The sequence below is a fragment of the Lipotes vexillifer genome, unplaced genomic scaffold (genome assembly GCF_000442215.2).
Source record: "Lipotes vexillifer unplaced genomic scaffold, Lipotes_vexillifer_v1.1 scaffold612, whole genome shotgun sequence".
NCBI classification, from domain to species: domain Eukaryota; kingdom Metazoa; phylum Chordata; class Mammalia; order Artiodactyla; family Lipotidae; genus Lipotes; species Lipotes vexillifer.
The window spans coordinates 697337-719688 of NW_006784340.1; the positions used below are offsets into that span (position 1 = coordinate 697337).

Sequence of the window (22352 nt, forward strand, 5' to 3'; positions counted from 1 at the left end):
GCTACAGCAGAGGATGGGGGAGGGGTCTGCCCCAGGAAGGCCCCATAGGGTCCTGCTCCCTTACACCTGAGGGGCTAGGACCCCCCTCAGGGCCCTTTACCAACCACTCCTTCCCTCAGGTTTGGACACTGGCTCTGAGGCAACCTCTACCTGCATGGCTCTTGCCCTCACTTGCCCTCTGAGGAACACTTCCTCAGAAAGTTGTTTGCTCCTAGGAAATGACTTAAGAGATAAACTGCCCTCCCTGCCACCCACCAGTTTTGAATTATAGCCTTTGGTATAGTGTTATCATTTTTGTTAATTAAAGATGGGATTAAATTAAATATTTTATAGTATTCCCAAGTTCTTGAAGTTTTTTTTTTTTGGAACAGTTTCCATTTTAACAGCCATCAAGTGGAAAGGATTTTGTTTTTTATCCTAAAGGCAATTGCCTATTTCTTCTGATTCTGGTGAATTTGTTTACTGTTCAATTAAGTGAAACATTTCCGGAGAGTTATCTATTTTCACTCTTCCAGCACACAGAGTAGAAGCTAATCTTAAACTGATAAAACTATTAGAGGATTATTTCCTGTTCACACACTGGGTCAGTAAAATTACAGAGATTAAACAAGGGAATAAGACAGAGTGTTTAGCAGAGTTTGATTGTGGGAGATATCATCTAGCATCAGAAGCCTGTGAGCTTTTTCACACATTTTCATGTACTAATCACTGTGACTTTCACGTCCCTGTTTCTAAAATGGTCTGGAGCTATGGTTTGAGCAGAATTTGAAGCTGATAGGCCAGTGTGTCTATGTGGAATTTTCCCTCTGTCCTTCAGGGAAAAGTAAAGTTAGATTATATTTATTTTGACTGGATTTCCATTTATTTTAGAACTTTTGGGGCATTTTAATATCTATATATGAAAAGCACTTGGATCTCTTACTTTTGAAAAATTATGTACAGATCATCCATTCTTCCTCTTTTCCTCCCTACTCCTCCCTTTGTTCCTTCCTTTTTTTCTTTCTTTCTTTTAAACAGATGCTAAATCATCTCTCTATATGAATATCTCACAAAACATAGTTTTAAGTTCCTAAGTGGGTTTTTCTTTGCTTGTAGTAGAATCCTATATCTGGGATATCCTCTTTTATCTTTAGTAGTTTTCTGTCTGAGATTGGACATAGTAAGCATTCAATAAATATTTCTTGAAGGAATGAAGCCATGGTCCTAGGTCCTGGGCACAATCCTAAAATATTGATATTGTGCTTTTCTTGGTGTGCACCTGTGATGAGAGCCTTGCTTTTCAGCTCTTAGTTCCAGCTCAACTATTTGTCACAAGTATGACAACAATATTGGGAAAATAATTTTTAAATCATTAGATAAACTGTGTTTGTTCATTTCACAAAATTAAATTTCACTAGATTCTGTTGCAGTAAAATACCCATTGGCACATTCCTTTTGCCTCTAAATACCTCTGAAACACTTGGATTTTGACCATCAATTTCATAATACATTGAGGCATGGAATTATAGGACAATAGTGCATGATTTTTCATGCCTGAAAAACACTCTGAAGTCAAGCAGTAGCATTGAAGCGCAACTGGAAAATTTCACATCCAGTCAAGAATTAAACCAATAGTACATTTAATTTTGTATTTGCTATGTAATTGAAAGTATGAGTATCTTCAACTTTCTTTTTGTTTCTATTCTAAAACAATTTAGTCAGAAATTGATTAAGGAAAAAGGGTAAACAAATAAATTGTTCTCCATTGGTGAACTCATAATAACCTTTTGAGTAGGAGTGGGAAATAGTATTAAAATTTATCCTAGGAAGGGTGACCAACCATAATGACTACAAAGCCTAATTCAGAAGAGTGAGATGCCTATTGGGTTGTGTTCCCAGGCTGGCAGCCTCACTGTCTGGATTGTTAAAAAACAAAATTCAACTGAGTACATTTTAAAGATCTTATTGGCTTTATTCAGTGAGTCATGAATGGGCAGCATTCAATCTAGCAGATAGAAAGGAACTCTGAGGAACTGTACAAATGAAAGACTTTTATAGGCAGAAGAGGGCAGGAACAAGGAAGTTATTCTTCATTAGGAGTTAGTCAAAAAACGGATTGGTTATTACAAGGTTACTTTTCCTAAAGAGGATAGAGGGTTTTATCAGGCAGCTTATTTATCAGTGCTGATCAGGATATTCCTGATTGGCTAGTTTAAGTTCCCATTTCTGGGAGAGACGAAACTGTAATTAAGTTAAGTTTGGTGACCCAGAGATTAACATAAACAACTCCATTGTCTAAAACAATGCACCCATTGTCTTATTTTTAACAGGATGTTTGAGTGAGTCCAGGGGCTGTGCAAGACTGACCCAATTCTTGCAGAAGAGGTTATGACTAGAGTTGACTCACATAGGGATTCAGCTCAAAAACTTTAGGAATTCTGGAAACCCAAGGACATTTTGTGTGTTGCCCTTGACACTGTAATGCTTATTTGCAAGTGGGTGGAGCTTTCTCTGGGATTTTTAGGTGCATGACCACGATGAGAGAGGAACTCCCTGAAGTAGCAGCGTACTCTACTGTTAAGGAAACTTGCCGAGAAAGACAAGTAAGATGGCATAAAAGTGTCAGTTGGACTTCAGGTATTTGCTTATGTATATTTTGGAAACCCCAAATTGGGGCACTTTTCCTGACAAGCAGAACAATACTTGTTGGGGTAATGGGTCAGAATATTTGAAATCAAGAATGACTCAGAAAATATAGGCTAAAGTACTACTATAATTATAAGCTATGCCCTAAATGTATCCAAAGGCCTTTGAATGATAAATAGTAAATGTTATTCATATTAGCATTTATATTGCTGTATTACAAATAAATGTTAGTTTGTGCATATTTAAATAAATGTTATAAGTGAATTTTGCCTGCATTGAGAATATTTTAGAGCACATAACCCAATTAAAGTTTTTCCTTCTAGTTTACTTTGAAAGGAATGTGATGTTAATTCTGGGGCATTGATGTTTTACAATGCCTGATCAAGACAAAAAAGTGAAGACCACAGAAAAATCAACCGATAAAGAACAACAAGGAATCATCACCAGGTAACGCCCTTCTGAGTCTTTGCTAATTATTAACTCAGGCAGTGGCCAGCAACCAGATTTAATGGCTTTTTGAGAAATAGAGTAGATCCTTGACAACTGCTGCTCTGGGGTACAGTGTTTGCTGAAATGTTTGTGCATTTCTAGAGTTCTACAGAAACGTTTAGCATGTATATGTTTCAGTCTATAAAAGCAGGCCTCCAAGTGGCAGTGCTCCATGTCACTAGTGGGTAACATGACTAGTTCACCTGGAGTCTTCTGTTGGTTGACACTGTGTTATTCTTTTTTTTTTTTTAACATCTTTATTGGAGTATAATTGCTTTACAATGTCATGTTAGTTTCTGCTGTATAACAAAGTGAATCAGCTATATGTATACACATATCCCCATATCCCCTTGTGTTATTCTTTCTCCTAGGGACTATTCAGACCTTAAAAGACTTCTGTGCCTTTTGAACGTTCAGTCAAGCAAACAGCAGGTAGTGTTTTCAAAGAATGTGCGTCTATTAACGACAGAGAAATCACATGTTTCCAAAGGGATCCATTTAACATCATGTGAACGATAAGTCTATTTTTCTTTGTTCTTTCTTATGTTTTGTCTTCTAGCTGTTTCTTTCATACCTGGTTCAGGTTCAGGATGCAAGACTCTGTATCCACAGCCTTTTCATTCTTTTGCTCTCATGCCTGGGGCCCGCTTTATCCTCTGTTCAGTGCCATGTGTCCTAATCAGCAAAAACATTTCAGTATAGAAACAGAGCTCTCTTCTTTTGAATGCCCAATGTTTGACACTGCAGAGCTCTAGGGAAGTTGATTTCTCCAAAACACTGTTCATCACCTTTCCCTTCGTCTCCCCTTCCCCACTTCTCAGGCTGCCCACTTGCTACAGCACCACTTTTGATGCTTGCTGCAAATTATATCTCACCAAAAACAGGGGAAAGGAAGGAGTGAGTTTTGGCTATTTTTACAATAGCATTTTTATTTTTTTTAATAGACAGAGAAAGAATGGTACTGCTTCTTGAATTTATCTCTAAACGTTTCTTTTTGGTTTAGCTTCTGTCAGACTTTAGAGAATCAAGAGATTAGAGGCTATCCATGGAGGTTTAGGGAATAACACAGAAATGCTAATAATAATGAAGACAGCTTATTTAGCACAGTAAATTAGTAAATGGCAGGGATGGGATTTGAACCCCGGGAGCCAGACTCCAAAGTCAACTGTGGTATACTTGTTAAGTAAATTTGTTTATGAGCTCATGTGGTAATACAGCCCTACTGGCTTTTGTTATATCCACTAAACTTACCAGAGAACTACAGCATTTACAAAATTTTTTTATTGAAGTATAGTTGATTTACAATATTATATTAGTTTCAGTGGTACAACATAATGATTCAATCTATACTCCATTTATAGTTATTGTAAAATATTGACTATGTTCCCTGTGCTGTACAATATATCCTTGTAGCTTATTTATTTTATACATAGTAGTTTGTACCTCTTAATCCCCTACCCCTATATCACCCCTCCTCACTTCCCTTTCCCCTCTGGTAACCACTAGTTTATTCTCTGTGAGTCTGTTTCTGTTTTGTTATACATATTCGTTTGTTTATTTTTTAGATTCCACATATAAGTGATAACATACAGGATTTGTCTTTCTCTGATTTATTTCACTAAGGTTAATAATTTCTAGGTCCAACCATATTGTTGCAAATGGCAATATTTCATTCTCTTTTATAGCTGAGGGAATTCCATTGTGTGTGTGTGTGTGTGTGTGTGTGTGTGTGTGTGTGTGTGATATACGTGTGATATGTATATCATCTACATAAATCTGTTGATGGGCACTTAGGTTGCTTCCGTATTATGGCTATTGTAAATAATACTGCTATGAACATTAGGGTGCATGTAACTTTTCAAATTAGTGTTTTTGTTTTCCTTGGATATATACCCAGGAGTGGAATTACTGGATCATATGGTAGTTCTATCTTTAGTTTTTTGAGGAACCTCCATACTGTTTTCCATAGTCGCTGCACCAGTTTACATTCCCACCAGCAGCGTTCCCTTTTCTCCACATCCTTGCCAACATTTGTTACTTGTTGTCTTTGTGATGAGAGCCATTCTGATGGGTGTGAGGTGATATCTCATAGTGGTTTTGATTTGCATTTCCCTGATGATTAGCAAGGTTGAGCATCTTTTCATGTCCCTGTTGGCCATCTGTATGTCTTCTTTGCAAAAATGTCTATTCAGGTCTTCTGCCCATTTTTTAATCAGATTGTTTGTTTTTTTGATATTGAATTGTATTAGCTATTTATATATTTTAGATATTAACCCCTTACTGGTCATCATCATTTGTGAATATTTTCTCCTATTCAGTAGGTTGTCTTTTCATTATCTTGGTGGTTTCTTTGCTATACAAAAGCTTTTACGTTTAATTATATCCCATTTGTTTAGTTTTGCTTTTGTTTCCTTTGCTTTAGGAGACAGAACCAAAAAAATATTGCTACAGGTTATGTTAAGGAATGTTTTCTTCTAGGAGTTTTATGGTTTCCAGTCTTACATTTGGGTCTTTGATCCATTTTGAGTTTGTTTTTGTATGTAATGTGAGAAAATGTTCTAATTTCATTCTTTTACATGTACCTGTTCAGTTTTCCCAGCACCACTTATTGAAGAGACTGTCTTTTCCCCATTGTATATTCTTGCCTCCTTTGTCATAGATTAATTGACCATAAGTTTGTGGGTTCTTTTCTGGGCTCTTGATCTATGTGTCTTTTTTGGTGCCAATACCATACTGTTTTGATCACTTGTAGCTTTGTAGTACAGTTTGAAGTCAAGGAGTTTGATCCCTCCAGCTTTGTTCTTTTTGCTCAAGATTGCTTTGGCTATCCAGGGTCTTTTGTGGTTCCATAAAAATTTTAGGATTATTTGTTCTAGTTCTGTGAAAAATGTCATAGGTGTTTTGATAGGGATTCCACTAACTCTGTAGATTGCTTGGGTAGTATGGACATTTTAATATTAATTCTTACAATCCACAAATACAGGATATCTTTCCATTTCTTTGTGGTGTCTTCAATTTCCTTCATCAGTGTCATATAGTTGTTGTTTTTTTTTTAACATCTTTATTAGAGTATAATTGCTTTACAATGGTGTGTCAGTCTCTGCTCCATAACAAAGTGAATCAGCCATACACATGCATATGTCCCCACATCTCCCCCATCCCGCATCTCCCCCACTCCCACCCTCCCCATCTCACCCCTCCAGGTGGTCACAAAGCACTGAGCTGATCTCCCTGTGCTATGTGGCTGCTTCCCACCAGCTATCTATTTTACGTTTGGTAGTGTATATATGTCCATGCCACTCTCTCACTTTGTCCCAGCTTACCCTTCCCCCTCCCCGTGTCAATGTCATATAGTTTTTAGAGTATAAGTCTTTTACCTCCTCAGTTAAGTTTATTTCTATGTATTTTATTCTTTTGGATGCAATTATAAATGGGATTGTTTTCTTGCTTTCTCTTTCTGATAGTTCATTATTAGTGTATGGAAAAGCAACATTTTTTTATATATTAATCTTGTATCTTGCAACTTTACTGAATTCATTTATTAGTTCTAATAGTTTTTGGTTGGAGACTATAGGGTTTTATGTATATAGTATCATGTTATCTGAAACTACTGACAGTTTTACTTCTTCCCTTCCAATTGGGATGCCTTTTATTTCTTTTTCTTGTTTGACTGCTGTGGCTAGAACTTCTAATACTGTGTTAAATGCATGTGAGGAGAGTGGACATCTTTGTCTTGTTTGTGATTTTAGAGGAAAAGCTTTCAGCTTTTCACCATTGAGTATGATGTTTGGTGTGGGTTTGTCATATATGATCCTTATTATGTTGAGATATGTTCCCTATACCAACTTTGGTGAGAGTTTTTATCATGAATGGATGTTGAATTTTGTCAGATGCTTTCTCTGAGTCTATTGAGGTGATCATAGGATTTTTATCCTTCCTTTTGTTAATGGTGTGTATCACATTAGTTTATTTGTAGATATCCTTGTGACCCTGGAATAAATCCCAGTTGATCATGGTGTATGACCCTTTTATGTATTATTGAATTTGGTTTGCTAGTGTTTTGTTGAGAATTTTTGCATTTATGTTCATCAGAAATATTGGCCTGTAAGTTTCATTTTTTGTAGTGTCTCTGTCTGGTTTTGGAATCAGAATAATGATGGCCTTGTAAAATGAATTTGGGAGTGTTCCCTCCTCTTCAATCTTTGGTAGTAGATTGAAAAGGGTAAGCATTAGCTCTTCTTTGAAAGTTTGGTAGAATTCCCTCGTGAACCTGTTTGGTCCTGGACTTTTGTTGGCAGAGAATTATTTAAACTACTAATTCAATTTCACTACTAGTGATCTGTATGTTCAGGTTGTCAATTTCCTCCTCATTGGTCTTGGAAGATTGTATATTTCTAGAAATATATCCATTTCTTCTAGGTTTTCCAATTTGTTTGCATATAACTGTTTGAAGTATTCTCTTTAGATTTTTTTGTATCTCTTTGATATTGGTTGTTATTTCTCCTCTTTCACTTCTTATTTTGTTTATTTGAATCCTCTCTCTTTTTTTCTTGATGAGTCTGGCTAAAGGCTTATCAATTTTATCTTTTCAAAAAAAAAAACCAGCATTGGATTCACTGATGTTTTCTATTGTTTTTTGGTCACTATTTTATTTATTTTCTCTCTGATCTTTATTATTTCCTTCCTTCTGCTGACTTTGGGCCTTGTTTCTTCTTTTTCTAATTCCTATAGATAAATGGTTAGGTAGTTTATCTGAGTTTCTCTTGTTTCTTGAGATAGGCCTGTATCACTATAAACTTCCTTCTTCAAACTGCTTTTGCTGTATCCTATATAGATTTTGGAAAATTGTGTTTTTATTTGCATTTGTCTCAAGGTATTTTATAATTTCCTCTGATTTTTTTTTTTTTTTTTTTTTGCAGTATGCGGGCCTCTCACTGTTGTGGCCTCTGCCGTTGCAGAGCACAGGCTCCGGACGCACAGGCTCAGTGGCCATGGCTCATGGGCCTAGCTGCTCCACGGCATGTGGGATCTTCCCGGACCGGGGCATGAACCCACGTCCCCTGCATCAGCAGGTGGACTCTCAACCACTGCGCCACCAGGGAAGCCCTGATTTTTTTTTTTTTAGTGACCCATTGATTTTTTTAGTAACATGTTGTTTACTCTCCAGTGTTCATTTTTCTATTTTTCTTCCTGTAATTGATATCTAGTTTCAAACCATTGTGGTTAGAAAAAATGCTTGATATAATTTCTATCCTCTTCAATTCACTGAGACTTGTTTTGTGGCTTAGCATGTGATCTATCCTGGAGAATGTCCCATGTGTAGTTGAAAATAACATATATTCTACTGTTTTTGGATGAAATGTCCTTTATATATCTATTAAGTCCAACTGATCTAATGTGTGATTAAGGCCACTGTTTCCTTATTGATTTTCTCTCTGGATGATCTGTCCATTGATGTAAGTGGGGTGTTAAAGTCCCCACTGTACAGTAATACAGTCCCTTACTGTTACTGTATTATTGTTAACTTCTCCTTTTATGTCTGTTAGTATTTGCTTTATATATTTATGTGCATCTATAATAGGTGCATATGTGTTAATGAATTTTTATCCATTTCTTGTATTGATCCCTTTATCATAATGCTCTTCTTTGTCTTTTGTTGTAGACTTTGTTTTAAAGTCTACTCTGTCTGATATGTGTGTTGCTACACCAGCTTTCTTGTCGTTTCAATTTTCATGGAATATTTTTTTCCATCCCTTCACTTTCAGTCTGTTGGTGTCTGTAGCTCTGAAGTGCATTTCTTCACTAAGCAGCATATAGATGGTCTTGTTTTTTTATCCTGTCAGCCACCATATGTCTTTTGGTTGGGGTACTTAGTCCATTGACTTTTAAAGTGATTATTGATAGGTGTGTACTTATTGCCATTTTGTTCATTGTTTGCTGGTTGTTTTGGTAGTTCTTCTCTGTTCTTCTTTTTGTTTCTTTCCCTACGGTTTGATGATTTTCTTTAGTAGTATATTTGTGTTACTTTCTCTCTTGTTTTTATGTACCTATTGTAGTTTTTTGATTTGTGGTTACCATGGGGTTATATATATAACTGTATCTACTTGTTTTAAACTGATAATTATTTAAGTTGAAACACATTCTAAAAGATCTACATTTTTTACTCCCCTCCCCCATGTTATGTCTTTTTGATGTCATCTTCATGTTTATCCCTTAACAGTTGTAGTTATAGTTGATTATACAACTTTTTTCAAATCTTTCTACTAGCTTATTTAAGTGGTTGATCCACAGCCTATACCATATATTTGCCTTTACCAGTGGAATTTTTTTCTTTCCTCTAAATTCTTACTTCTTGTTGTAGCCTTTCTTTGCCACTTAAAGAAGACCCTTTAACGCTTCTTGTAGGGTCATTTTAGTACTGATGAACTCTGTTAATTTTTGCTTGTCTGAAAAGCTCTTTATCTCTCCTTCAATCATGAATAATAACCTTGCTGGGTAGAGTATCCTAGGTTTTAGATTTTTCTACTTTCAGCTCTTTAAATATATCTGCCACTCCCTCCTGGCCTGCAAAGTTTCTGCAAAAAAATCTGCTGATAGCCTTATGGGAGTTCCCTTGTATGTGACTGTATTTTTCTCTTGCTGCCTTTTGAATTCTCTCTTTCTCTTGAACTTTTGCCATTTTAATTATGATATGCCTTGGTGTGGGTCTCTTTGGGTTCATCTTCTTTGGGACCCTCTGTGCTTCTCATACCTGAATATCTGTTCTTTCTAAAGGTTTGGGAAGTTTTCAGCCAGAATTTTATCAAATACATTTTTGACCCCTGTCTCTTGCTCTTCTTCTGGAATCTCTATAATGAGGATGTTAGTATGCTCGATGTTTGTCCTAGAGGTCCCTTATTCAGTTGTCACTTTTTAAATTTGCTTTACTTTTTGCTCTTCTGATTGAGTGGTTTCTATTATTCTATCTTCCAGATCACTTATACATTCCTGTGTATTGTCTAGTCTGTGGTTTATTACTTGTATTGTGTTTTCCATTTCAGGTATTGTAGTCTTCAGCTCTGACTGGTTCTGTTTTATATTTTCTAGTTTTTTTGTTAAAATACTCACTGTGTTCATCTATTCTTTACCCACGTTCAGTTAGCATTCTCATTAATAATGCTTTGAACTCTTTACCTGGTAAAAATTATTTATCTCTGTTTCATTAGTTGTGTTTTTTTCAGGTTTTTTTTTTTTTATCTACTTCTTTCATTTGGAACAAATTCCTCTGTCTTCTTATTTTGCTTAACTTTCTCTGTCTCTGTGCAATTATGTGAAACAGTTACCTAATCCAGTCTTGAAGGCATGTCCTTGTGTGGGAGCATACCTATGCAGTCTGTGTGTGCCCAGTGGCTTTGGTGGGAGAGCTGGATCTGACGTGAGCCCGAGGTCGTGTCTTCCCCCAGAGTGTGCTGGCAGCTCTCACTATGGTTGAAGGTGGGGCTGGAGACAGAGGGGATAGAGCCAGAGCCAGGTGTGAGTCAGGGCTTCTCCTGTACTTAGTGGCCATCACTGCTCTATCAGGGACAAGGTGGGGCCTGAGTTGCTGGAGCAGAAGCCCTGAGGGTTGGGTCTAAGCTAGACCCACTGCCTCTGTGAAAGCCAGTAAAGGCCACCCTCACTCTGTTTGGATGCTGTGCTGGGTCCAAGCTGGCTCTGTCCCCCTCCAAGTGTGAACCCTCCTCAACTATGGCGGCCTTCACTCTAGTGTGGGACTGTGCTGGATCTAGAGGGGCCAGAGCAGGCATGCGGCATGGGCTGGGGTGTGCGCTGGGGTGGTCGCGGGAAACCAGCCAGAGCCACAGGCAGTTTCAATCTGCTTCCTCTGCCTTGTTCCCATGAGTAATCAAGCGTGTGAATGCTCTTCATGGTCAGAGTCTTGGTTTCTTACAGCCCTCTTGTAAGTCCCACTGGTTTTCAAATCAGCTAAGGGGACTCATCTTTCCAGTGTCAGCCCCCAGGTCTGGGGTTCCCAATAAGTGGTTTGAACCTCTCACTCCCCAGGGAGGATCTCTGAACCCGTGATATTATCCTCCTCTTCTGTGTCTCCTCCCAGGGGCACAGGTCGACCCCATCACTTCTCCTCCAGTTAAGGCACAGAGAAGTTAAATGGCTTTCTCGAGATCGTACAGCCAACTAATGGTAGGTAGGTACAGATCTAACCAAATACTCCATCTTTGCAATACTCCATCTTTGCATCTGTGCCTCTAACCACTGAGATATCTTTTAAATGACTTGGGAAGTTAAATTCAAAACATAGCTGGATAAGCATTGATTTGAAGAAAACATGGCCTTAAAATATTTTTCTCCTCTTCCTTCTTCTCTGTTTTTAAGCCTATAACCCCACCCTCACCCCAGGAACTCTTTTCTTCTCACCTATCTATTTCAGTATCACTTACTCTTTGTCCGTCTCCACACGGCTAAAACAGTCTTCCTGGCCCACTGCTCACTGATAGTCATGAGTGGGTGCCACACATCAAGTTCACTCTTTCTTAGTAAAGGAAGCACAGTGACTCAGCATACAGATTTGGTTGTATCAATAGTTTCCATTCTTTCTCACTGTACATCCTAAGATGTAACCAGAATGTCAAATATTTCTACTTTTTGCTTTTTCTCAAATTTGTCCTTCTCCCAAGTTTCTTTTCTATAAAATCTTACCTATTTCCAGGGCCAAGATCTAATGATAGCACCTCCATAAAGAAGCTTTCATTTATCTTCCATTCCAGAAGTGATCCCTTCCTTCCCAAAGTACCTTCTTTGAACATTATAGCATTATTTTTTTCTGTGCTTTGGAAAGACTTGTCTACATTTCTAATTTCCTGAGAGATACGTTTCCAGCTTTGACTTTTGCTTCCGGTTCACCGTATCCTCTATTCGGTGAGCTCTTGATCAGTTTTCACCAAATTGAATTGTAACTTAAAAATTAGATGACCTCTTGGATACGTATAACCACCTGGGTAGTGTAAAAGAGACACCAGTGGTGGGTTTGGGCTCTGCTTGTCCAGTTTTGAAGTCCATGATCACTGGATCTGTTGTGCCTTCTCTCAACACCACTCCCTTGCTAACACCTGGCAGGCTTAAAGTAAATTTAAGAGTTTTCCCACCTTTAACCAATTTTAGAATTTGTAATCTGTTGTCTGACAAGTTCACATGGCAAATCTTTTTGTAAAATATTTCACACATTTAAAAATGCATGTTTGTAATGCTTGAATTATTCAGAAAGTGCATAGTTCTAAGAAAAAAATGAAAATAACTGCTCATTTATATAAATGTCTTGAGGGTGACAAAGTTCATTCTTAATTCTGTTTAATAAAACTTTCATGCATTTGTGATTTTGAAATAATAAATGTTATTCTAAACACCCTATTCTCCTTTCTGTAAAATAATGCGGAGACATTTATAGGAGAAGAAAGATATTGGAGAGGATAAATCAAGAATTTGTTTATATCTTGATTGCTCCAGAAAGAGAGTAAGGTGGCTTATGAAGATATGTAAAGTACCCAGATTATCATAAAAGAAAAACAAGGTTTGGGAACAAAGTAGACTCAGAGTCCGGAGGAAATGACCATCAAGATATGCAAGTTGGCCACACATTAGGCTCTAAGATTTTTAGCAGTCAGTTTGAAAAGGGAAGCCTGGGGCTTAAGTCTCACTCACCTGAATTTCTGTTCTAACAAGAGCTGACCTGTCACTTGCAAATGAACCAAGATGGCTAATTAAGCAGTTGCAGAGGGAAGTGTACTTTGTGGGTTGGGGCAGAGAATTACAAGAACTGGATGTCCTTCATCTGAATTTCTAATGAGCCAAGCCCTTCCTCATTGTTGCGTCTGTTCCCCTGTTCTACTTTCGCTCTCATCCCGTTTGCTCTGTGAGTCTCTGCGTACCTTGCTTCACCACCTTAGAGACTGCTGTTCTGAGGACAGTTCTGTTGTCACAGAAGTGGGGACAGAGACACACTGAGGCAGAGAAGCCCTTTCATCGTAAGCAGGGTAAGAATAATCATAATCCAGTAAAACCAAATACTTCAAGAAAAAGAATTGCCCCAGGGTTGTTGAAGCAAAGTAAAATCATAAAGTTGGTTGGAGGTTTCACCAGAGATTTTCACAAGTCTTGAAATAATTTGCCTTGAGCTGGAATTAAATTTTTTTTGCTACATTTAAAACCATAGGGAGCTGAGAAATTTGTTTGCAATTAGGAAAAAAAACAGATGAACGAAAGATAGAAAAATAATTCATTACAGGCCCATTAATTGCCTTGAAATAAAAGAGGTCTTGATAGATGCTGTGGAAAGAAAAAGTCTAAGGCACTGTTGTGCTCTGAGACACCAGGACTAGGAACGGCAGTTATGGTTTCCACGGCCAGTGGACACTTGAATTCTGTAGGTGAGGCACGGGCAGTGGCTGGGTGGATTCTGAGAAGGATGAGGAGACCACTTTTAGCTCAAGTCACAGGAAAGGACATGGTTCTTGGAAAATGGGCTGGCTGTCCTCTGGTGGAATTGATGGGAAAGGCATTCTGGGTGAAGCGAGTAAAATAATCAGATATCTGAAGGAAAGAAAATAACACACACTGAAGCAAAATGGTGACTAGACATTTCTGTTGAAAGTAGTGATAAATAAAGTAAGAAACTGTGCAATGTCTGAAGGCCTATCTACAAATTTTGTATCTATCACATAAGCAACAGAGAAGGTTGAAATTTCCAGGCAGAAGTGACATGATCAAATTTTTAGGAAGTTCCTTCACTTGAATCTCTAGTCTCTTTCCTTTCCACTCATGCTACTCAAGCTGCTCAGGGACCTGCCACTTTCTAGAGCACATGTAGTTTTTCTCTGCCTTCCAGCCTGTGCAAAAATCTGCCTGGAATACTCTGGAACATTCCAGGCATCCTGGTCCGGGACCCACCCTATCTCTCTTTTACTTCCTACCACAACAAACCCTTGTTCACTCATTTTGCTGTGTGTTCTAGTGCTAGTTGACCCCCGACCCCCGCATTGGGCTGTAAACTTTTTGAGAAGGAAGAGACTGTGGCTGTCCTGCTCACTATATACCCAGTGTCTCACACATCTGGCAAGTGATGTGTCTGCAACACATCACGCGCTGAGCGAATGAACTTGTCTGGAGATAAATCAGTTTAGCAAAGAGACTGGGGATGAAGTCAGCTTCCCATTCCACAGTAGGTAAAGTAGGTATCCCATTCCCATTGGATCTGTGAGAGATGCTAAGAACAGAAAGACAGACAGATGTGATGCTGCCCTCAGGGTGGCCAAATTCAGGGGGAAAGGCTGATGTGTCGTGCAGACATAGCATGAGATTGTGATAAGTGCTGTAAGAGAGATTGGCACAGTAATGCCACTGGGGAGGCAGTGACTGGCTCCACCAGGGAGGCTGGGGCAGGTGATCTCCAGGATCTGTGTGTGCCCTGAAAAGTGGTCAGCAGCTGTGTCCGCAGCATGCTCCTGGGCAGGAATGGATGCATGCTTACACTGCATGCTTTCTGGGATGCGTGACCAGTTTAATGCACCTACAACTTGGCGAGTTCTTTTTATTCACCCCAATTTTTTGTTTATTTTATGTGGACTTATAGTCAAATCTAACATTGTAAAAGGAGCTGACGCTGGGCTGAAAGACAGGGAAAGAACACAGGAGGACAGATTTTCATCTCAGCCTGAAGGAAAACTTAGGCAAGAGTAGGACTCTGAAAAGCAAATGGGCTGACTCAAGATAGTGTTTCTCATCATTGGCGATACATCAGAGATGCTGGAGGATTGAGAGTGTTGGAGAGGAAGGGTGATTGCCTGGATTTGAATCCCAGCTGTGCCCTTTGTGAACTATGGGCCCTAAGTCACTTGGCCCTCTGTGCCGTAGTCCTCTCATCATAAAATGGTATTTACCTCATATGGTCGTTATGAGGATTAAATAGATTTAAACCTGCAAAACACTTAGAACAGTGCCTGGCATGTGGGAACTACCACACAGGTGTTATCTGTGTTGATGGTGATGATGATGATCATGATGGTGATCATGATGATGATGATGATCATGATGGTGATCATGATGATGATGATGATAATTATGATGATTATGGTGGTGATGATGGTGATGACGATTGGGGGCTGAATCCTATGCCTTTCGAGGAAGTTTTAAAATCTGAGAGTCTATAAATCTGTCATTTGTAGGAAGGGACACACTTTTAAATTATCTGTATGAATTTGTGTTATGCTACATTTATGATGCTGAAAATTCAGATTTTGAGTTGCCCAAAATAACCCATCGGATGTAGTGTATCTTAACAGAACTAATGGCTTAACATGACAGAAGTCTGTAAGGGGCTGCTCACCTGGCCCTTCCACTCTGGATACCCTGACTGTGGCTATTCCAGGTGGTGAGATTTCACTGGACCTACTTATGTGGTAGATAAAACCTTCACAAAGAGCCTAAGGGACTGGGGAGCAAAGAGAAAAGGCTCTAAGCTTTGAACTGGGTTTCAAACTCACGTTACTTTTATCTGAAGAAGGCTGGTTGCTTATAGATTCTCCTGTTAAGTTCCTGGTCTTTGCAACTATAGATGTCAAGTCTTTCTCATTCACTGTGTGTGCATGAGTGGATTCCCAACACAAGCTGCCCGTGCTGCTGCCAAAGGGAATGGCTGCAAGCTGCTGCCGCTTTCTGCCCTCTCCCTGGAGTGCACTGGGCTTGTTCTCTCTGTGCTGGCTACCTTCTCTCTGGCAGTGACTATTCTGGCAGTCGTGGTGATGGCAAGGGGGTTTGAGAGCCCTTGGGCCTGGAAAACCTATTTCTTGTTTTCTGCGTCATTCCACGTCCTGAGTAACACAGGACAATCTGCTCATTGCTGTGACTTCAGGCCTAGCATCATTTGGGTTGTCACATCTAATCATCTAATATGGAAGGCCAAATCTCATTTATTTAGCAAATTCATCTGTGCAATGAGAATAATTTGGGGGATTAAAAGAGTATAAAGCACTGAGAACTATGCCTGGCACATAGCAAGTGCTTTATAAATTCTAAGTCATTTAGTTTTCATAATAACGTTGAACTACATGGAATTATTATGATTTTCATTGTAATGATCTGGAAACTGATGTACAGAGAGATTAAGTAACTTTCAAGATCATGCAGCTGTCTAAGAGTAGATTTCAACCCAGGGCATCTGGCCTAGAGTTCGTTCTCTTAACCACTGAGCATTGTGCCTCAAGTGCCTGTGGCCTGTTGTCTTGTGGTGGCTGTGGATTGGCCCACTGAACTGAGATAGAAATGTAGTTTTACAGGATATAAGATTTATTATTAATATTTTGAGAATTCAACTATGGGTGGCATATGATGAAGAAGGGTTTGCTCCCTATTAAAGAATGTCCTTGTTAGAATGTATCTATCAGCTGACTGCCTTGTGGGAAGTCCAGCATGTTCTCTTTAGATGAGGAAACCATGTCTTTATGCAGACTTCTATCAAATGCTTTGATGAAATAGGACAACAAGCACAGCATATTGTAGCATTATTTGATCATTATAATATATAGGACAGAATGATTTACTGAAAGTAAAAGTTTATTTTGTTATACTATGCTTTCCGTACCTCATCTATAAAATCTTAGCTAATTATAGAACATTCCTCATTTGTACTTTGGAAAGAATAGGGTATTTGTTTTCACTTCGTTCAGCTTTACTGTGGTACAAGAAACAATTCTCAGGGTTATCCTAATTATAGGTAAATGTTGGTAAGTGACACTACTTGAATACTGATAACATCACAGTTTACTATATAAATAATTACCAGTTAATATTGTAAATGGGGGCATACTCAAATTGTTTTAGTTAATGTAAATTTTTCCTTTTCTTATGGTTAATTCTAAAATATATTTTCATGGCTTTTGTAAACATGATTGAGTAATCAGTATATTCAGACTGATTAAAAGTAATAGAATCTCTTTACCTTTATAACTCTAACAATTGGCAAGCAGTGTACGTGACTGGTAAAGATGAAGAATGAGTGAAGATGACTCATTCTCAGTTTGGGACTCCACTCTAGGCCAGAGAGTTTCTAGCTGTATCTGTCAGCTCTCTGTTCTGATTGCACGTTTGAATCGCCCAAGAAGCTGCAAAAGCACCTAATGCCCAGGCCTCCCCCAGGTCTGGATCCCCAGGACTGTGTAAGGTACTAGGGATACAACATTGAACAGCGATAGGCAAAGCTCCTGCTTGTGTCGAGCTGACAGTATAACCAAGGAGACTGAAAATACATAAATAACTGTAAGATATCAGGTGGTGTTACAAACTATGAAGAAAAAGCAGCATAAGATAGAGAGAGTAAATGTTTAAGTCAAGGATGTCTAAATCTTGGAAAACTCCTACATTTGACATAGCTAACTTGTTAATTGTTGGCTCGGGGAAACACTCATTCCCTTCACTGTCCCCTCTGCTTTTGTGACTGTCTTTATCTTGTGCTGAATTGTCATCCTCAAGTCCTCTGTGCCTTTATTTCTGTAGCTTCCAGCCATTAACTTCGATAGTGCCAGAAGTAGCATGGCGAAGTCTGAGCCTGCCATCAGGGTGGGTGGACACAGAGCTCGAGGTCAGTGGCACGAGTCCACAGAAGCCATTGAACTTGAAAATTTTAGGTAAGAAATCCAGTATGTCCCTTACCTTCAGCAGCCTGGGCCACTAATTAGCCCAAAGATTTATTTAAGTTTGTCACAGGAGCTAAAATTTAAAACCCATTTTAAAATTTACCATGGGGATTCGTAGTTTCATCATTTTAGTTAGTGCTTAACCTGTTCCCATAAGTACTGTGTGAATAGCAGGGGGAATGGCCGCAGGTGAAAGTGACGTGGGAGTTTCAGGATACCCTCTTGACATACATTTAGCGTTCGCTCCATGAGGAAATGGCTCAGGCTGTTGACCTGGTGAGGCTGATAACAAGCTTTGTCTTTAGCTTTTGGCTGGTACATATCTTGCCAGCTGTGAGGAGGCATAAAGAAGCACCTGCTGTGAGCAGATGTGATGGCTGAAGGCTGTGGTTGTCAAGGCCATGAGGCTTTCAGTTGAAGCATCACCTTTCACATTGAAAGAGTCAGCCCCTGTTTTGCTCTCCTGTTGCCATGGAGACCTCTTAGAAGCTGCACATTGTCATGGGCCACCCTCCTTCCAGGAGCTGGTTCTCCCCATTTTACAGTTTGTTAAGGTCATTTGGCACTAAGTGTCATGTGAATAATGAATGACATGAAATATCAATATATATATTCTATGGCCATCATCAAAAAATCTACAAACAATAAATGGTGGAGAGGGTGTGGAGAAAAGGGAACCCTCTTGCACTGTTGGTGGGAATGTAAATTGGTACAGCCACTATGGAGAACAGTATGGAGGTTCCTTAAAAGACTAAAAATAGAACTACCATACGACCCAGCAATCCCACCACTGGGCATATACCCTGAGAAAACCATAATTCAAAAAGAGTCATGTACCAAAATGTTCATTGCAGCTCTATTTACAATAGCCAGGACATGGAAGCAACCTAAGTGTCCATCAACAGATGAATGGATAAAGAAGATGTGGCACATATATACAATGGAATATTACTCAGCCATAAAAAGAAATGAAATTGAGTTATTTAAACATAAAATAGATAGCTAGGGGGAAGCAGCCGCATAGCACAGGGAGATCAGCTCGGTGCTTTGTGACCACCTAGAGGGGTGGGATAGGGAGCGTGGGAGGGAGGGAGACGCAAGAGGGAAGAGATATGTGGACATATGTATATGTATAACTGATTCACTTTGTTATAAAGCAGAAACTAACACACCATTGTAAAGCAATTATAATCCAATAAAGATGTTAAAAAATAAAAAAATATATATATATATAAATATTCTAGAATGATAATTTATTTATTTGGCCTAGGTTTTGTTTCCCTGCTATTTTATGACAATGACTTTAATAGTCCACAAACATCACATGATGTTACATGAGTTAATATTTTTAAAATACATGTTTAGTGAGGAACGCAAAATTCTTTAAATATTGTTACGTATTCAGTCTGCCCATGTCCATGTACTAAGAAATGACAGCCCCGGCTAACTTAGGGACACACAGTCAATCCCATGACACCTGAAAGACTGTGAAGGCAGAACATAACAAATGTCAATAATAAGGATACAAAACCTGCCTCTGAGGTGGTGCATCCATGTAATTCCAGCATATTTCTCTTAGATCTTAAAATTGGTTTTTTTTTTCTTTTTGATTTATCTGTATTTGTTACAACTTTTAAAGCAGAATGTGACTTGAGCACTACATCTCCATTCACAAAACTTGCTCCGAGTCACTTTTCCAACAGCTTTACAACATGCCTAGATAGGCTTAAATTGGTCTATTTTAATGGGCACAAAAATATTGTATTGTATATTCCATAGTGATATGACCCTTTTGTGCATTACCTCTTATCCTTTCCCAGTTTTAAAGTGGAATGCTTTGGGATATTTTTAACCTCTCTGATGGCTGTAATATCAGGAAAGAAAAAACTGAAGCTAGAATATCTCACAACTTTGTTGTACACACACCCACCCCCACAGTCCACACCCACCCCCACAGTGCACAACCACCGTTGAAGTGGTGTTGACCACAAGGAAATATGCATGGCGTCCAGTGGTGTTAACAACTAGAGCAGCCACGAGCCATTGTGGGTAGTAAAGTAAAGGGAGGGATTCTTGTCTGCCTGTTTCATGGTTGTCTAGATCATGTGCCCAATCATTCTTTCTCTCCATATGCCCTTTTCTTCCCTCTCACCAGTTTTAGCTCTTAAATGTTTATAGGGAATAATTTCGTTAATGTGGTAAAATGAAATATATATGCTATAATCTTTATTATTAACTTTATAATTGAATTTCTACTTCCTGTTTTAACAACTGATACTTGCTTTGGTGATACATTGAATCCCAAAAATCCCTCAATATCTTCATGCATGCAGGTGATCTTTCTCTGCATCGGTAATTTTGAGGCAGCCTAAATAATTTTTACTATAAAATGCTTTTCTGTTTGTTTCATCTCAGTATAAACTACAAGAATGAGAGAAATTTCAGCACACATCCCCAGCATAAACTATTTCAGGAGATTTTTACAGCCTTGGTGAAAAATAGACTCATATGCAGGTAAGATTGTCCCAGGAAAGAAAAACATTTGCCCAAGAGTGGCATATTTTATATATCTTATTTCTAGCATATGGTTTGAAGCAGTTTACAAGACTGAACATAACATGCTCAAAGGGCAAAACAGAGCAAAAACCATTTCGAAGGAGGTGAATGAATAGGCATTGCAGATGACCTCATTTAAATCACTCTGGTTAGGCCTGAATTTAGCTGAATTTTATGATAGACAGGCAAAATGAGATTTTCTCTCTGTTCTGGGTTGCTTGCAGTGAGAGCTGTGCTGCTGCCAGACTTTGGGAGCAGACTTTGTTGGGAGAAGGAGGCTCCCAACATCCTTCATGGTCGGACATGGCCTTATACTCTTCCCGGGAGGCCCAGACTCTCTCCGCACAAGCACTGGCTGAAAAGCCCATGAAGAACCTTGAATCTTCTCCATCACTTTGGGACCTGATTGAGATATCTGAATTCTGTCCCAGTGAGATGGGAAAAATTACCCTTATTCTGGAAAATAGGGAAAATCTTAATAATTTAATGCCTGACCGAAATAAAATTCTGACTTGGTCCAGTGCTGTAGGTGACTATAAGTAGAAAAGCATCCCTAAATACAGTCTAAGTGGTGGTTTAATGATTTGATCTTTTGGATGGGTTATTTAGTATTGCATATTTATGTACTGGACAGTGACTGCCAAGTACATTAGTTTAGTTTAAAACAATCCAAGGTTGGGACTGCATCTGTCATGCCTTTTTACTTGGTTTAAGCAGAAGATTATTAGACTTGCTCAGATGATACAAGAAGCCTAGAATCTTTATCAAGGTTATGTAATTTGGTCACAGCTCAGCTCTTGACAACATACTCAAAGACTGTTAAAAGATTAATGACCATTGCAAAGGACCTGAGGTTGTCCTAGACTGTTTCTTCTTGAGCTTGATGAGAGTAGAGCAATGGTTAGTAGCAGAATAATTATGCCTGAAATGGTATTGGAAAATGAAGTTCTTTAATTTGTTTTGAAGACAGCTATCATAGACTCCTCAGTGGATGTCCAGTAGGCCATTTGTCAGGTTGGTACTTTGGGTGAAGGCAGAAGATTTCCTATATTAAGGATATAGAGACCTTACTGTGTCTCTGTACTGAAGGCACTGGGTGCAGGAATTGTTAGGGAAAACAGCTGTTGAAAGAGATCTTAACAATTCTGAAGTCAAGAGATCTCTTGTCAGGACCTTTCAGATTCTTAGTGATTAATGAGGCATCTTAGATTGGATGGAGTTACTGGCTTGCAACATGATCGGTCCCTGGAAATCTTTAAACCAGGAAGCGATGATTATAAATGTCTTTGCTTTCATAGTAGGAGAAGGAATTTAGCAATGTTGAACATCAAGAGCATCTGTTTATGCCATCCTTTCACTGCTGAGAGGTTGTTTTGTTCAGTTCTATTCTAAAAGCAGGGTTGGGTAAAAGATGGATTAAGTACAAAGGTCTTCCATTGTTTCTCACCCCAGATAACCTCGTTTGTTTGGTCAGAACTACCTTTTTTTGTTTCTTTACCCTCTAGCTTTAGACTAATAGAAGAATTACATCTCAGGGCCTTTCCTGGTATGGCTTCCTATCCCCTTTCTTTGTGAGCATCAGATTTGATGTTGCCTGGAAGGCTTGGATTCAATTCAATAAACAAATTATTGATCATCACTATGTGCAAGGAAGAGAGGGAGCACGTGGTGGAGAAGGAAGAGAGGGTGAAAATACAAAGATGCGTAGGACATGTGGTCCCTTTCTTCCTAGGGACTCACTCTGATCAGCCAGTTACCCAGCATCTCAATACAAAGAAAATGTAATAAATATAAACTGTATTAACACAACCAAGGGATGGATGAGATTGCAGGGAGCGGGGTGTGGTCTTTGGTCCAATTCTGGTTATAGATAAGGTTGGGCATATTCTGGATGTTATGCTGTTCAAGTTTACCCTGAGAATATGGCTGACTGGGAATTTAGTCTCATCTACTTATGCCCAGTTGACATTCTTCTTGTTGTCCCTCTTCTATTTCACTTTCCCC

At 38.8% G+C, this 22352-nt stretch overlaps 1 protein-coding gene across 1 annotated transcript in view; it reads left to right on the forward strand.

The window, feature by feature from the left end:
• Nucleotides 1–2957: 2957 nt before the first annotated feature.
• NEK10 (NIMA related kinase 10) overlaps nucleotides 2958–22352 on the forward strand; it is a 299100-nt gene continuing 279705 nt past the window's right edge. Inside the window, exons 1-4 of the mRNA XM_007456721.1 lie at nucleotides 2958–3072; nucleotides 3486–3546; nucleotides 17653–17783; nucleotides 20208–20306. Of these exons, the coding sequence (XP_007456783.1) occupies nucleotides 2999–3072; nucleotides 3486–3546; nucleotides 17653–17783; nucleotides 20208–20306 (365 nt within the window). The 5' untranslated portion in view covers nucleotides 2958–2998. The remainder of the gene's footprint in view (nucleotides 3073–3485; nucleotides 3547–17652; nucleotides 17784–20207; nucleotides 20307–22352) is intronic.